The sequence below is a fragment of the Eubalaena glacialis genome, chromosome 11 (assembly GCF_028564815.1).
Source record: "Eubalaena glacialis isolate mEubGla1 chromosome 11, mEubGla1.1.hap2.+ XY, whole genome shotgun sequence".
Classification (NCBI taxonomy): Eukaryota; Metazoa; Chordata; class Mammalia; order Artiodactyla; family Balaenidae; genus Eubalaena; species Eubalaena glacialis.
This window is the reverse complement of record NC_083726.1, coordinates 24,828,707-24,844,520: the sequence shown is the minus strand read 5'-3', so window position 1 is coordinate 24,844,520 and position 15,814 is coordinate 24,828,707. Positions and strand designations below refer to the sequence as shown.

Here is a 15,814-nt window from a genome sequence, read left to right as displayed (position 1 = left end):
ATCATTTTCTCTCTCTCAACTCACGCACACGTACATTTTTCCCCCTCTGAAACATTGAGAGTATGTTAGGCTTCAGTCTCAGATCTATCACCTTCCTACCTGGATGACTTTAGGCAGTTTTCTTTTTTATATATAAATTTTTTATTGGGGTATAGTTGTTTGACAATGTTGTGTTCGTTTCTGCTGTACAGCCAAGTGGAGTTCCCTGTGCTATACAGCAGGTTCTTATTAGTAGGCAGTTTTCTTAACCACACTTTTTTCTCATTTTTCTCTTCCATAGATAATATTTAACATTTGGGGTTATTGTGAAAATCGGAGAAAATGTATCAAAAGGGCCTAGCACATGTAGGCACTCAATAAATTATAGTGTTGCTAATATTGTCATTACGATCATCATTATTGCTATTACTTTAAGCATGGTGTAAAATAAATTTAAAATTTGAAATAAGTTCATATGGCTTCTACTGAAGGTGTCCTAATTTAGTTATCGAAAAGAACCTCTGCAGGGGCTTCCCTGGTGGTGCAGTGGTTAAGAATCCGCCTGCCAGTGCAAGGGAAGTGGGTTCCATCCCTGGTCCGGGAAGATCCCACATGTCGCGAAGCAACTAAGCTGGTGTGCCACAGCTACTGAGCCTGCGCTCTAGAGCCCACGAGCCACAACTACTGAGCCTGTGTGCCACAACTACTGAAGCCTGCGCGCCTAGAGCCCGTGCTCTACAAGAAGAGAAGCCACCGCAATGAGAAGCCCGCACACCGCAACGAAGAGTAGCCCCCACGCGCCACAACTAGAGAAAGCCCGCGTGCAGCATTGAAGACCCAATGCAGCCAAAAATAAATAAATAAAAATAAATATATTTAAAAAAAAAAAAAAGAACCTCTGTCTGCAGACTTGTTGCTAGTGCTCCTTTTCAGTAGGAAACAGCCATTTTAGAAGTGAAAAATAAGGCTTTAGCACTATTTTCAAATGATACCAAGCTTCTATTTCATAAAGTTCCAGAGGCTAGAGTTATGCATTCAAACATGTTGAGGACCTAGAAAAAGAGAAATTTCTTCTTTATAACCGATTACACTCTTGGTATAAACACCCTTCACTGACAGTGATGTACAGATGTTTGGTCATAACTTTCTGTGAGGTTATTAGGTTTATTTCATTAGCCAGGCTTGGACATTTTTTAATATTTTGAACAAAGCTAATCTTTGTTTTTATCCCAGGCTTTTCAGTTTTCATTTGGAACCAAGATGGCAAATAAAACAGTTTTAAAAATGTAAGGCAGTAATATGCTTCCAATTCAAATGCCAAGATTTCATCAAAGTTCTTGAATCTCTAGAACTCAGTCCTTGACCCAAAAATGAGCAAGAAGTTACTGAGCCTGCAGAGTTCCTATTATAACGTCCTTGCCCTGAAGTCATGCAATATATACTGAGAGAGAAAGTAAACTGCTGCATGCCTCTTTATTGTTGTTTATTGTACTATTCTTTATGAGTTTGGTATTCTGGTTTCCTTCCTCTCAGTAAACTATCCCAAGGTTAGTGAAGTCATTTAAGGTCAGTAACGCTGAGAGCAGTGTTAGGTTCCCACTGTTAGTGAAGAAAAAAATAAAAAGGGGAAAAAAGAGATCCATTCACTGCAAGCTGGGGAAAGGAACTAACGTTGCTTGAATACTGCTATATGTTAGGCATTGTACTATATGCCTTAGAGACTTTTTGTTAATCATTGGTAGATGATCCTAACAGTGAGACAGTCACTAACAAAAATAAGTTGTGTAAGAAAAGTACATAAATTATTTAGAAAAGTTCTATCAAAGTAGATTTAAAAAGTGGTGTTATATGAGTAAATAAGTTATTTACTTTTGAGGAGCCCTTCATTCCATGAAAATGGTGCTTAACTGAGCTATTGTTATATTCTGCTTTCTTTTCCTGATGCCCACAGCTGTAGTATTACCAATGATATAGGTAAGGTATTCATGTTTAGAACCTAGCTTCTCATGATAAATTTATTATGAGAAATAATAAAAATGTTTATTTTTATATCCAATTTTTATAAGGTCTGCCTCGAAGCATAAACACAGATATTTTATCTAAGGAAACAGAGAGTGGGAAAACCCAGGATTTCTCCAGCTTTGATGATACTGGAAAAAGTAGTTTAGGTGACATGTTCTCACCTATCAGAGATGGTAAGTCTGTTCAGATCAGAGGATCATGTCCTCTTGCTCTGGTAGTCATGACATTTTTATTCTGGCTAAAAGATGTGGATAATAGCTTCAGTCTCACTCTATTCATGACAGTTGCTAATTTTCTCAATCCCTGAGGTGGTATCTTTCCCTTTGCCCAGATATTTCAAATGTTATCATTCCAAAATATATGCTAGTAATTTTCACATGGGAACCAAGCAAATAGCTCTCAAGTTAGCATTTTAATTTCCACAGAAGTTTCTTAAAGGAAGTTTTGCCTCCATAGGCAATCTTTTACTTGTATCTACTTCTAAATAAATCTTCCCCAAATCTTGGATATTTTGATAGGCAAAAAATATCTTCCTAACATAAAAAAATTTGTTTGTTTCTGTGATTATTAGTATTTAACTGGTATTAAATGTTTTCATGGAGAAATATGACTGGGGGTTAGATTGCCTCATCTTTTACACTAACTATGTATGAAAGTACCACACACACACACACACACACACACAAACACACACTCCCCGTTGCTAGTAGACGTTGCCATTAAAAAGAAAAAAGCCAAAAAAACAAACAAAAAAAACCTTTGCCAGTTTGTTAAACGGAAACATTATATATCATTGTTGTTCACTCTATATGAACTAGGCACATTGTTTGGCTGTGCTTTTTTGGTACTAATGTTCATACTATTTTCTTTACTGGGATAGTCTCACTACTAATAGCAATATTATCAACAGTATGGGTACATTTCTAGAAGATGATTTGGCAGACTTAAATATTCATTCTTTTTATCCTGTTAATTCCATTTCTATAAATTTACCTAAGAAAATATTCAGAGAAGCCCACAGAGATTCGTGTGTTTACTGTTTATTTATAGTATTGAAAAACAGGAGTGAATCTAAATGTCATCAGTAGCAGGGTGTTTAAATTATTACATCCACTCATGATCTTATAAAATTTAATTTTTTACTTTAAAATTGTCTGGTTTCAAAATTTTCTTCAACTAATTTCATAAGTAGAAAGAATAAATATATATGTAGTGGTACAGAATTATTGAGTGTCTTCTGCCTTACCCCAGCTTGAAAATGACTCCTTAAATTGCCCAAATTGCTATCTTCCATCTAATAAAAGAGGAAGGATTCCTTTCTTTCAGGATGAAGAGAGGTCATACTACCTAGTTGAGGGGTAAAGAGAGGAGAGATGTGGGCAAAGGAGGTAAAAGTGGCTTGGGCTGGAGTTGAGAAAGGTTTTGGAGGTTAGTACCCAATTGCGGAGCTTTGTTTATGAGAACCGCTGGAGTAATTTTTTAATTGAAGGGGCTTTTTGAAAGTGTTTGAGTTATAAATGAAATCCTTTTTAATGGTTTTTGAAAGTAATAAAGGATATAAATTCCTTTTTAATTGCTTTTGCTGTTTAAAAAGATATGATTAGAATTTGAGCCATAGGCCCTTCATTTATTAGAGTTTGATATTATTGATAAGTAAAAAACATGGATACTAAATATAATACTGGTTTTCATTGTCAAGAGATTTGTGTTTTAATCTCAAAGATTCAGCGCTACTTAGGTAAAAGTCTTAATCTGTTTGTGCTTCAATTCATCTTTTAAATAAGAGTACCTCTGCTTTTGTTAGGAAAAAATGAGTAACTTATAAAAGTGTCTGTGTTGTGTGATCACTAGGTATAATACACACACGCAGATAGACAGATGAATGGATGGAGAGATGGATGATAGTCCTACTAATATGATAATCATGTATGATAATCAATTTGTTGGCCATTTGAATTTCTGGTGAATTTTTTAATGACCTTTGCCCATTTTTCTATTAATCTGTTAAAATGGAGTTAAGCAATTTTTGGTTGTTATTTGGTAAATGAATAATATTATAGTATTGAAATATTCTTAAACATATTCTACCATTGAAAAAATTTTAATAAAACCTTATATTTTTAATAACATTGTGTTGCTTACAAAATATTTTTACATTATTTCAATTGATCCTCAAAACAGTCTTGTGAGATGGTCAGGGCATTGTCCCCGTTATATAGGTACAGAAACTGAAGCATAATTATATTAAAGTCTTGTCCAAGGTCACAGAGCTATTCAGTGGTATAAGCAGAACTGGATTACAGGTCTCTGGAGCCTACTGCAGTGCTTTTTCTAGTATACCTTGCTGTCTCATTAAATGACTCTATACATAGAATTATCTTTGCTGCTATGCATGAAGGTAAAAGAATGAAAAGGAAGTTTATATGAATACTAGCTTTACCTTCACTTAGATTTTTCTTCTTAAAACTGTTAGTCTCTGAACTCTTTGGGGAATGAATAGGAAGCCTAAATTGCTATGGCTTCTTTTTCACTATTTTTTAAATTTTATTTTCTAATTTTATTATAGATGCTGTAGTTAACAAAGGAAGTGATGAGTCCGTAGGCAAAGGAGATGGTAAGAACTGTTGAGAAGTATTTTTATCAAAGTTAAAAGTGATTTTGTGTTATCTACTGCTGTGTAACAAACAAATTACCCCAATATTTTGAAGCTTAAAAGAACACTTATCATCTCATAATTGTGGGTGAAGAATCCAAGCATGGCTTAGTTGGGTACCTTTGGCTTCAGATGTCTCATGATGTTTTAATTAGGGTGTCAACAGGGCTGCAGTCATCTCAAGGCTTGACTGGGCAAGGATCTGCTTCCAAACTCATTCATGTGGCTATTGGCCGAAGATATCAGTTCCTGCCCATGTGGGCCTCTCCACAGGGCAGCTGACAACACGGCAGCTGGCTTCTCTCAGAGCTGGTGCGAGAAAGTGAGAGGGCACTCAAGATGGAAGCCACAGTGTGTTTGTAACTTAATCTTGGAAGTGAGATCCACCACTTTTGCTATATATTCTTTGTTAGAAGCAAGTTCCTAGGTCCAACCCACATTCCAAGGGAGGTGATTACATGAGGCCGTGGATCCTTGGCAGGAGGCAGGGATCATGAGGAGCCATCTTAGAGGCTACCTACCAAGATACACCACAGACATATACCAAATTGACAATTTTGTCAAAAACTTTTATTTACTAAAACATTCATTGTATTTTTCAGTTTTCAATGTATCTTCACATACAATATCTCTTTTAAGCCTCACCACTCAGGGAGGTGGATATCATCATTCACATTTACAGATCACTTAACAGTCACAGAGAGTTTTATGACTTTTACCCAAAAACTCAAATGAAATAAGGAGTAGAGCTGATAAGTGAACCTGTCTTCTGAATCGAAATCCCATGTCTTTCTACTGTATTCACATATCTGTTGTGTTAAGTGCTTTTCTTAAATATCCAAGATTGGGGAACATCCCATATAAGTGCTAGCTTTTTTCTCCTCTTTTTCAGGCCTTGACTTTCTACCACAGTTGAACTCAGTGTTTCCTCCAAGAAAAAATCCAGTAGCTTCAGGCACTCCAGTGTTGCATTCTAGTCCTCTTAATGTCTTTACGGGGTCTCCAGGGAAAGAAGAAAATGAGAATCGTGATCTGACAGCTGAATCTAAGAAAATGTATCTGGGAAAACAGGAACCTAAAGACTCCTTCAAGCAGGTATCTGCCTATAAATGATATTGAACGCACTGTGGGTGTTTATCACTAGCAAGTATAATGCATCTCATCACTAGAAAGCAGGCGGCTGCCACTGGATATGTCCTAATTATTGACAGTGCTGTGCACTTACTAGGTAGAAAATATTCTTAAATCTTGATGTCACATGTTAAAAACTGAAGAATACTTTTGAAATCTGTCTTTGGATATGTTGGAGGTAACAGCAGGTGTAATCTTACACTGTTTGTTTCCTAAGACAAGATACTTGATTTAACTGTCTGTGTAAGAATATTTTATACCTGACTTCTTTTAGAATGTATTTCCATTGTAGCACAAAGCACCAAGTTGGTGGTCAAGTCTTTTACCCTAAGTCTTAGAGCAAATTGATGGTGCTGAGAAGGTAATTCATCATCATTACCTTCTGCTGTAATCTAATAGAGTCTATTGTGCAGTATGTCTGTTTATTTTCATATTTATTTTTTAGAATGATATTGAAAAGATATCATTTAAGAAGTACAAAAAAGTCTTTTGACTTGTTTTTGAAATATTTCTGACCAGTTATCACATGAGAGTTTGGGGATTTATTTATTTAGTTTTTGGCCCATGATTGCCATTTTAAATGATATTCAACTGCAGATTCTTAGTAAATGAGCTTTTGCTTATCATGTTATCATTGAAATTGTTTTTGATTAGTAAAGTTGATTTATTTTGCCACTGGCTCTAGCAACATTTTTTTCTCCTTCAAGATACCTTTCTATTCTTCCTTTTTCTGACCCTACTTACTGGAAAAAAGAGAAAAGTAGATACAAATTATGTGGATAATATGGATAAAACCAGAATTTATATATTAATTGTTTATTTTAAATGTGAAGTTTGCAAAGTTGATCTCCGGTGCTGAAACTGGAAATCTAAATACCTCTCCATCATCCAACCAAACAAGAAGTCCTGAGAAATTTGAAAAGCCAGAAAAAGAAATTGAAGCCCAGTTTATATATGAACCTCCAGTCAATGGATCCTCAACTCCAAGTAAGTACATAAAACTTCCTGATGTTTGAGTGCTAAGTTGAAAACTCCCAGTATTTAACTTGAAAAGGATAAGTTAAGAGAGTGATCATAGAAGAAAAAGTTCAAGGAATTTAAAATTTATGACACTTCTCTAGTGTGTGACTCTCTTACTAGAAGACGATGAAATGGGTATGAAAGGTTAAATTCAGCCACATTGATTTGGTACGCTTCGGGTGTGAATTTCATTTTCAATCCAATATGTCAGTGTGTTGATCTACTATGGTACAGATAGGAATATAGGACCCTTTGAAAATGGGTCATTAAGTACCTGAAATTGTCTTTTTTTTCCGTATTAAAGTTCTATCTATAGAGTTCATGGCAGAGACCCTAAAAACTCGATCACATTTAAAGCGATATTAGGTTCAGCGATAAGAGTTACCTATACAAAAAACTCTTTGTATAGTAGTAGCTCTTTTATATAGATACCTATATTTTAAGGTTCCTGTGGGTATACTGCATTAGCTTAAACTCTAGGGCCTTGCCTGTAGAACTACTTTACTCCTCTGTTCCTTCTGTTTGTTTCTAATAGTCTTGGTTTATCTAGTTTGTGGTGTGGCTTGTCACATTCATCTTTTGTAAGAGAAAATGATTCAGAGATTCTTCAAGATTAATTCCTCTGTCATATGTTATTACATTAGACAGTTGGAAGTTTAGATAGATAGATAGATAGATAAATGACTTATTAGAAATAATGTCTTTGAAAGTTTCTAAGATTTGTATTCCAGACAGTGAATTTTTCTAAATGTCACAAGATTACTGTTTTTTACCAGTTTTTCAAGTTTTCTCTTGCCAAATCATATTTAGAAGTGTTTGATGTCTCTTAGTCCAAGTTGACTATTAATATTTTGTCCATTTTTAATTTTAGATCCAAAGATAGCATCTTCTGTCACTGCTGGAGTTGCCAGTTCACTATCAGAAAAAATAGCTGATAGCATTGGGAATAATCGGCCAAATGCACCATTGACATCTGTTCAAATCCATTTTATTCAGAACATGATACAGGAAACATTGGATGACTTTAGGTAATTGAGAAATTATCTAGACCTTGACTAGCTTTTTTTATTAGGTGTAAAACTGTAACTATGAGTAATGTTGTGGTTACTACTTTTGCCTAGGTTCTGGGGTCCATAAAACCATAGAAAATACGAGTTTTGTTGATCTTGACGTGCTGAGTTTATTTTATATCAGCTAGGTAAAGGCACATTTCCCTAGGGCAGTTATTAGATAACTTGGCAGGATGGCGTAGCAGGCTGGCTGCCATTGTGGATTTTTTTCATCATCAAACTATGGACAGATTCTGGTAAGCTCAAATGGGATTCTTAAAATATTTATAGATCACCTGTTAAGTATGCTATGCGCAGTAATATAGTAGAGAAAGATATTTTTTAAAGGAATTCTGAATATTTTCAAATAGAATGCGTCAGAATGTAATACTTAATTTTAAGAAGTTCTTGCCTGGATCTGTCCTTGTCTTCTCATTCTTTGAATTTTGAACATTGTAAGAATGTTCTAGAATGCTGGTTCCTTTTACCTGTCATCTCAATATATTTTGAAAGCTATTTTCAATTATTAGAATCTTTTGCATTTTTTTTTCCCCTTTCTGACCTTTAGTTACTTAGTACTCTTGCTCAGATTTGGAATACCATGAGCAAGAATGTTGGAGAAGATGTGCAGTTTTTGTTGGTGCATATTTCTTTTTAATGTTAAAAATGTTTTGAAAAAAATTTTAAATGTTAACAAATATATTTTTAAAGAAAAATAATCATTTTGACATTTATACTGTGCCTAGTATGTACTGATACTAAGGATACAAAAACGGATGATCTGCCCACAAAAGCATTATAGTTTAATTAGGGTAGGTATAGTGTGTGCTGCTATGATGTGTATTTCTTTGATGTGAATTAACTCATTTGTAAATAGGGCAGTAATGACAACATGATGAGGAAATTTTGGTGGTTCATGTAACAGCCACCAAAACAAAGTACATGAACACAGGCAAAGGCAGCAAATCACCTATCCATGTCCATCTCTTCCTATTCCCTTCCTCTTAACTTGGTTTGGCTATGTGCTCTGTGTTAGGAAGTGCTTGTTTTGTGATTTTTCCCTATCTTTGGGCATTTTATCCTTGCCTCCATGCTTGACAGCCACAATCCTTTCTTCTATCTTCTTTCCCCTTATATCAAATGACCCTCACTTTTTTTAAGGTGAAATTTTTGATTATTCAATATTTAAACTATGCTAGTATTTTTATTAGGATTTAATTGTTTTTGTTAGTGCTCAGGTTACAAAGATTATATAGGTTTTGAGTGGTCTGCCCAAGTCCTTTCTCCTTAAATCCTGTTATTTTCTTTTTTGCTTTTTCAGTGTTATTGTGGTAAGAATACTTACCATGAGATCTACCCTCTTGGATTTTCAAGTGTACAATATACGGTATTGTTAACTATAGACACAATATTGTACAGCAGCCCTCTTGAACTTACTTTGTGTAATTGAAATTTTATACTCGTTGATTAGCAACTCCCTGTTTTCCCTTCTCCCCAGCCCCTGACACCCACAATTCTGTTCTTTGCTTCCATGAGTTTGACTGTTTTAGATATCTCATATAAATGGGATCATGCAGTATTTGTGCTTCTGTATCTGGCTTATTTCACTTAGCATTATGCCCTCCAGGTTCATCCACGTCACATGTCAAGATTTCTTTCTTTTTTAAGGCTGAATAGTACTCCGTTATATGTACATACCACATTTTAAAAAATCTGGTCCTATTGTTTTTCCATACACAGTTTTTAAAAATATGAGATATTTCAGGAATGCATATATAGGGCAAAATAGCAGAATTGTCTGGTTACAGCTGTGATATAATGTGAATAAAGCAATGTTGAAAACACAGAAAGGGAGCAGTTCTTCTGGGGCAAATTTAGAAAGAAATCATGCCTTGTGTGCCTGTACCTGGGGATTGAGGGTGGGTAGGGGCCTCTCTCTGCTCTTCTGCCCCTCTGTCAACCATAGGCAGCCTCTGCTTAGAGGACCCAGAATGGCTCAGAGGATTTCTGCAAATTCGCCTTCTCTGACTTCAGCCTCCAGTAGGTGTTGCCAGCTGTACCTTACAACGGAGGGACAGAGCGGGCTATTGAGAGGCCCTCTGCTAGCCATTCTCCCATAGCTCTGGAGGCTGACTTCTCTGTGAGGGCCTGGAGTGCTTCAGAGGGGTTACTCTCAGCTCTCCTCCCCTGCCCTAAGTCTTCACCAGGCTCTGTGCATCTGTGCCCCAGGGGCTGTCTCTCTCAGCCCTCCTGCTCTGCCCCTAATTTTTACGTGAGCACTCAGTGAAGGCCTGTGGCAAAAAGTTGTTGAGTGAATGGAGACTTTATTTTCGGCTGGGACTCCTTGGGATTCTAAACTGTCTTGACAGTCTTCACTTGGCCTTTAAAAATCTATAAAAATTTCAGCTAGTTCTCTTTACCCTATCAGTGGCAGCTTTCTTCCCCTGCTGCTCTGTCTAGGATGAAAACAACTGTGGGTCTTTCTTCTTCTGGAGGGACTCACCATTTTCTGGATTTTAGTTCATTTAGATTTCTTTGCACTCTCAAAGTTGAATTTATTTAAAATGTATGATTTTATAGGTTATCTGGCTTGTTCTCATTATTAGGGCTGGGGAGCTAACATCCTAAGCAGAAGTCTGTGGGTTTATTTCTGTTATCTTTCAAGAAGATTTAAGTTTCTTCTGACAAGCAGATCACTTCCTGGGTTTTAGATTTTCTTAGGGCTAGTTTATTTCTGGTTTGCCTTTATTCCTAGGGTTTAGTCTGTGCCCTTTTAAGATGTGAGCTGAATGTCTGGAGTATTCACCAGGCCTTTTTATCTTGGTGGGTCCCGAACTTTAACCTCCAATTCTTCATCACAGGGCTCTCAAAATCCTTTTCTCCTCTTTAGCTGCCACTTTATGTTTGTTTTCCTGCCACCTAACTCAGTACAGTCATTGCTTAGGAGTCAAAGATGTCTCGAGGGGAAATTGCACAGTTTCAGGTTTACTTTCTACAGGTACCCCCTTTCCAGAATCTTGGACCTTGCAGCCCTGGCTGCCTTGGGAGTTCTGAATTCTAATACTCCCCAACCAAGTGAGACTGTCTCAAACTCCAGGCCACTGCTTTCATCTCAGCCTCTTTCCCCCACAATGTGGAATCAGCACATCCCCCAGAGGGAAAAGCAGAGGTAAATGTGGAGGTTACCTAGTAGACTCGCCTTCTTTACAAGACCATGGTCTCTCCAATCCTGGCTACTTTAGTGGTTCTACGATGCCTTCACTTGTTGTTGTTGTTTGTTTGTGTTTGTTTTTTAATATAGCTTTTGTCATAACTAAAAGCAGAAGAGAAAAAAAGTTTTTTAAATATCTTTTAGTTGCAACAGAAGAAATAAGGTACTTAGGAATAAATCTAACCAAAGATGGTAAAGATCTGTGTGGAAAAACATTAAAAAAAATTTATTAGAAAGCATTAACGCTTAAATGGGAAGATATTATGAAGCTGTCAGTTCTTCTAACTTGGTCTATAGATTGAATGCAATTCCAATCAAATCCCAACTGAGTTTTTTGGAAGAAGATGATGAGATAATTCCAAAATGTATATGAACGAAGGAGGATACAGGAATAACCAAGACACTGGAGAAGAATAAGGTTGAAGGGCACTAGTTTGTCAGATAGATAGGCTATCATTAACATAGTGTATCATTAACACAGGGTAGACAAATTGCCCAAAGGGATCAAATAGGCAAAAAAAAAAAAAAAGCCTATGTATATATGGAAATGTGATATATGACAGAGGAAATGTATATATCCCTGTTGCATGCTGTTTAAAAAATCAGTTCCATACAGGGTGAAAGTTTAAATGTAAATGGAAACATTTTAGGCATTGTAAGAGAATTTATATCAACATATGACTTCAGGGTTTGGGAAGTTACTTAAAAATAAGAGGGTACACTACCTATAAAAATAGATTGATAAATTTGCATTAATATTAGGTTAGTAAATTTGAGAATATTAATAGGAATTGTTCATCCCAGGACACTATTAATAAAATGAAAAGACAAAAGATATCTGCAGTACTCATATAACCAATAAAGGATCAGATTATGTAAAGAACTCTTATAATTTTTTTAAAAGACATTCAGTAGAAAAATAGTTTAAAGACATAGACAAGCATTTCACAGAAGAGGAATGGTATATGAACATAAGGAAAGATGCTCAGCCCTACAAATTAATCAGACAACTGAAAATGCAATGGGATACCGTTTCACACCCAGTAGATGGGAAAATATTGTAAAAAGCTTGGAAACACCAAGTCTTGGTATGGATGTAAAGCTAGATGAGCTCTGTTATACTGATGATGAGTGTGTCCATTGATACTACCACTTTGGAAAATAATTCCTGTTGTTTTGTAAGTCTGAACAGTGTACCTCTGGATCATACCTATGACTCAACATATCTACTCTTGGATATATCATCTCCAGAAATTGGCACATGTGGGTTGGGAGACATATACATGATTGTTTATAACAACACTGTAATAATAAACACTTGAAAACAATTCAAATTGACAGGAGAATGTACACACTAGTATAAATCAGTGAATTACAGATATATAGAATATGAACCTTGAAAACATGATACTGGATTATTTTTTAAATGTCCACTACTCAAGCCTACATAGGATATGGTACCATTTTTGTAATGCTCAAAAGCAAGCACAATGAAAACATACTGACTACAGATTCTGTGTTATACATATATATATATATATATATATATGTATATATATTTCTTTTTAAAACACTTCTTTGCTCAAACAAAATTCAGCAGCATAGTGACTTCTTTCTTAGGCTTCTCCCAAGAGTTAAATGTTGGGGTCAGAGAGGAGCACACAGGAAGCTTCTATGATTTTGGTAATGTTCTAGCCCATAAGTTGTGTGGCAGGTGGCTGAATGTTCCTTTTATTGTTATACTTCATAACTTTTATGTCTTTTTCTTTGGCTGCACCGTGTGGCTTGCAGGATCTTAGTTCCCTGACCGGATTGAACCCGGGCCACAGCAGTGAAAGCGCTGAGTCCTAACCACTGGGCTGCCGGGGAATTCCCACTTTTATGGCTTTTGTAGGCATGAATTAATTGCATTTTATTGAGTAACCTCTGTTACAACCACCCAAATAGGCGCTTTTCATTCTGCTGGAAGTTTTTTTTTTTTTTTTTGATAGCTTAAACATTGATAATAGTTAAAACATTATAACCTAGAGCATTATCTGTATTTCATTGTATTATAAACCTGTGTCTTTCCTTAATGATAATTTCTGTATTAAGGAATGTAGTGTAATGAGAGTTCTGGAGGTAGACAGCCTGGGGTTATATCCTACTCCACCATTTACTAGTTGTGTGACATTGGATAAGTTATAACTACTCTGTGACTCAGTTACTTCATTGGTAAAATGGAGGTAATAATTGCACCTAGTTGTGAAGATTAAATGAGTTCTTACATCTGAAGAACAAGAAACAGTGCCTAGCACATAGTAAATAAATACTAGGTGCAGTGGTATTGTTACTATTGTAATAATAATTATTAACACTCAGTAACGTGAAACGATCAGAGGTTAGCCATTTTCTTGAATGATCTAGAGCTGGTAAAACTGTTATAATTCTAATAAATATTTTACATTCTTCCCTAGAGAAGCATGCCATAGGGATATTGTGAATTTGCAAGTGGAGATGATTAAACAGTTTCATATGCAATTGGTATGTATTGACATATTTTATTGTAAGTGAGCATAGCTGTGGATCTAAAAAGTCCATAAAGGGGTGATGTATTTTTACTTACTTATATCTAATTGCTAAGAAATAAACAAGGAGTTTTAGAAATTTAATAAGTAAAATAGATTTTAACTAGTCAGCCTTCTTTGTAACCTATGATAGTTACAAAGATATGATAGTATGGTAAAAAAGTATGATAGCTACTTTTTCACAGCTTTTTTTTTGCAGTAAGTAAGCAAAAAGCTTCCCAAATGTGCAAATATAAGCTTTCCAAATATATAAATTTCACCAGTGCTCTTTCATTTATATTAACAAAGTAGTAAGGGTGGTTAAGTTAAAAAAAAAAAATCATTCAGTTAGTTAATCGAACATGAGAAAAATGATAGCTGAAAATATGTAAAACGGCTTGCCAAATAAATGTGAAATGCCAGTAATTTTAAAAGCGTTTTTTTCCCCTTTTCTAGAATGAAATGCACTCTTTGTTGGAAAGATACTCAGTGAATGAAGGTTTAGTGGCAGAAATTGAAAGACTACGAGAAGAAAACAAAAGACTACGGGCACACTTTTGAAATTTCAATGAATACTTTAATGTTTTGTAATTTGGGAAGCTTCTGGCAACACAGAGCTACATGGAATCAGTATTGTTTTCATGGCCTCTGGGAAAATTTTTTTTCGAGTAAAAGGGTGATGGGATTGTATACCAACCACTATTTCATCTTTTCTGTCAAAAATATTTATATTTTTATATTAAAAACTGTACACTGTGTCATCTCCCTAAGAGGAAAGCCAACAGAATCTTTATTTTCTGAAAGCTTTAGCTATACACTAAGTGCCCTTTTTCATAAGAGAAGAAAATTGTGCAGAAAAAATATAGATTATGTATGTTTTTTAATCACCTCTTTTAAACAGATAATATTTTTGGTTGACAGTTGCCTTCCAAATTTTTTTGGATGTTTGATGATTAAAGAGTTTGAGATACCTTCTATTTTTATGGAGAAAGTAATTTTAATTGGTGTTTTGGGTTTCTAAGCAATTGACTAATAAAACACAAGGTTGATTAGTAATTATTTTGTTAACTTGATGAAGTCAAGTATGACTATTATTTATTACTTGTACATTGGATAAGAAAAATTTCAGAATTTCAAATTGCACAGATTACACTGTATCTATTGCATTTATGTTACTGTATTATACTTCTAACAAATCTCTATTCCTGGTTGGTATTTTTTAGCTAACTTCACTTTATGAAAACTTTTAAGGGTTTATAAGACTCAACCAGAACTGCATATCTGCTGATTATCTCATGAATTAATAACATACAAAATTATACTATAAAGTTTCTATCAATATAATTCAACTTATAAACAGTGAAAATTTCATATTACATACTAAATATTACAGTATTAGTGCCATTTTTTTTCTCCCAAATGAGGTGTGGTTTATTTTGTTTTGTGGTTTATATCATTAACTTTCTCTAATTCTTTGTGTGTTGTGTGTAATATTTTTATACTATTGATCTTACTATAAAATAAATAAAATTAAAAAAAAACAACAGGAGGGTTAATTGTCAAAAGAATTTACACCTCTTTGATAATATGTAGATGTGTACATCTACCTGCTCTGATCTACATTTTTAGTGATATAAGATTAGGAGGGCTACTGGCTTGTTTACCTTCTTATAGTCCTTTTGTCCCAAAGATTTAAACTATGTACTTTGTATATAGCACTCCTGCCCAATTTTGACTTCTGAGATAAAAGTATTTACTAAAAGAACTCTGTTAAAAAAAAAAAAAAAAGAAATCTAGCTAGCTTACTAACTTTTTTCCCCTGAGTGATGAGAGATTTTAAGGATATATTAAATAAGTGTAAACATACTAATAATTACTTCAAGAAATAAAAGCAAATTACTTTGTCCTAGTGCGGCTCAGAGAAAACATTTGTATTAAAGCATAAAGGAGTGCTTATATAATCTTTTTTCCTGACAGGTTATAAAAGCATTATGGCTTGTAACAGGTTTTCTTATATGTCATTATCAAACAGATTTAGAAGACATAGAAGTGTGTTTTGCTACATGCTGTATTTAAATCTGTTAATATTTTCCTATTGCCTTTTTCTATAAATGCACATAATGTGTATTAAAAGAGGTTGGATAAATAAAATAATTTTAGTAACTTTATGCATAAAGATGAAACATTTTTTTTGTCATGGAAT

At 34.7% G+C, this 15,814-nt stretch overlaps 1 protein-coding gene across 5 annotated transcripts in view; it reads left to right on the top strand.

Annotated features, from left to right (window-relative positions):
• NEDD1 (NEDD1 gamma-tubulin ring complex targeting factor) overlaps positions 1-14,586 on the top strand; it is a 43,738-nt gene extending 29,152 nt beyond the window's left edge. For 3 of the 5 annotated variants that reach the window (XM_061204495.1, XM_061204496.1, XM_061204494.1), the window contains 6 exons: positions 2,046-2,174; positions 4,568-4,615; positions 5,547-5,749; positions 6,619-6,772; positions 7,677-7,833; positions 10,853-11,077. In XM_061204495.1, the coding sequence (XP_061060478.1) occupies positions 2,046-2,174; positions 4,568-4,615; positions 5,547-5,749; positions 6,619-6,772; positions 7,677-7,833; positions 10,853-11,027 (866 nt within the window). In that variant the 3' untranslated portion in view covers positions 11,028-11,077. Of the gene's footprint in view, positions 1-2,045; positions 2,175-4,567; positions 4,616-5,546; positions 5,750-6,618; positions 6,773-7,676; positions 7,834-10,852; positions 11,078-13,521; positions 13,589-14,067 lie in introns of those variants that run through there. The other 2 variants (XM_061204499.1, XM_061204498.1) reach the window with 1 other exon arrangement.
• Positions 14,587-15,814: the final 1,228 nt, after the last annotated feature.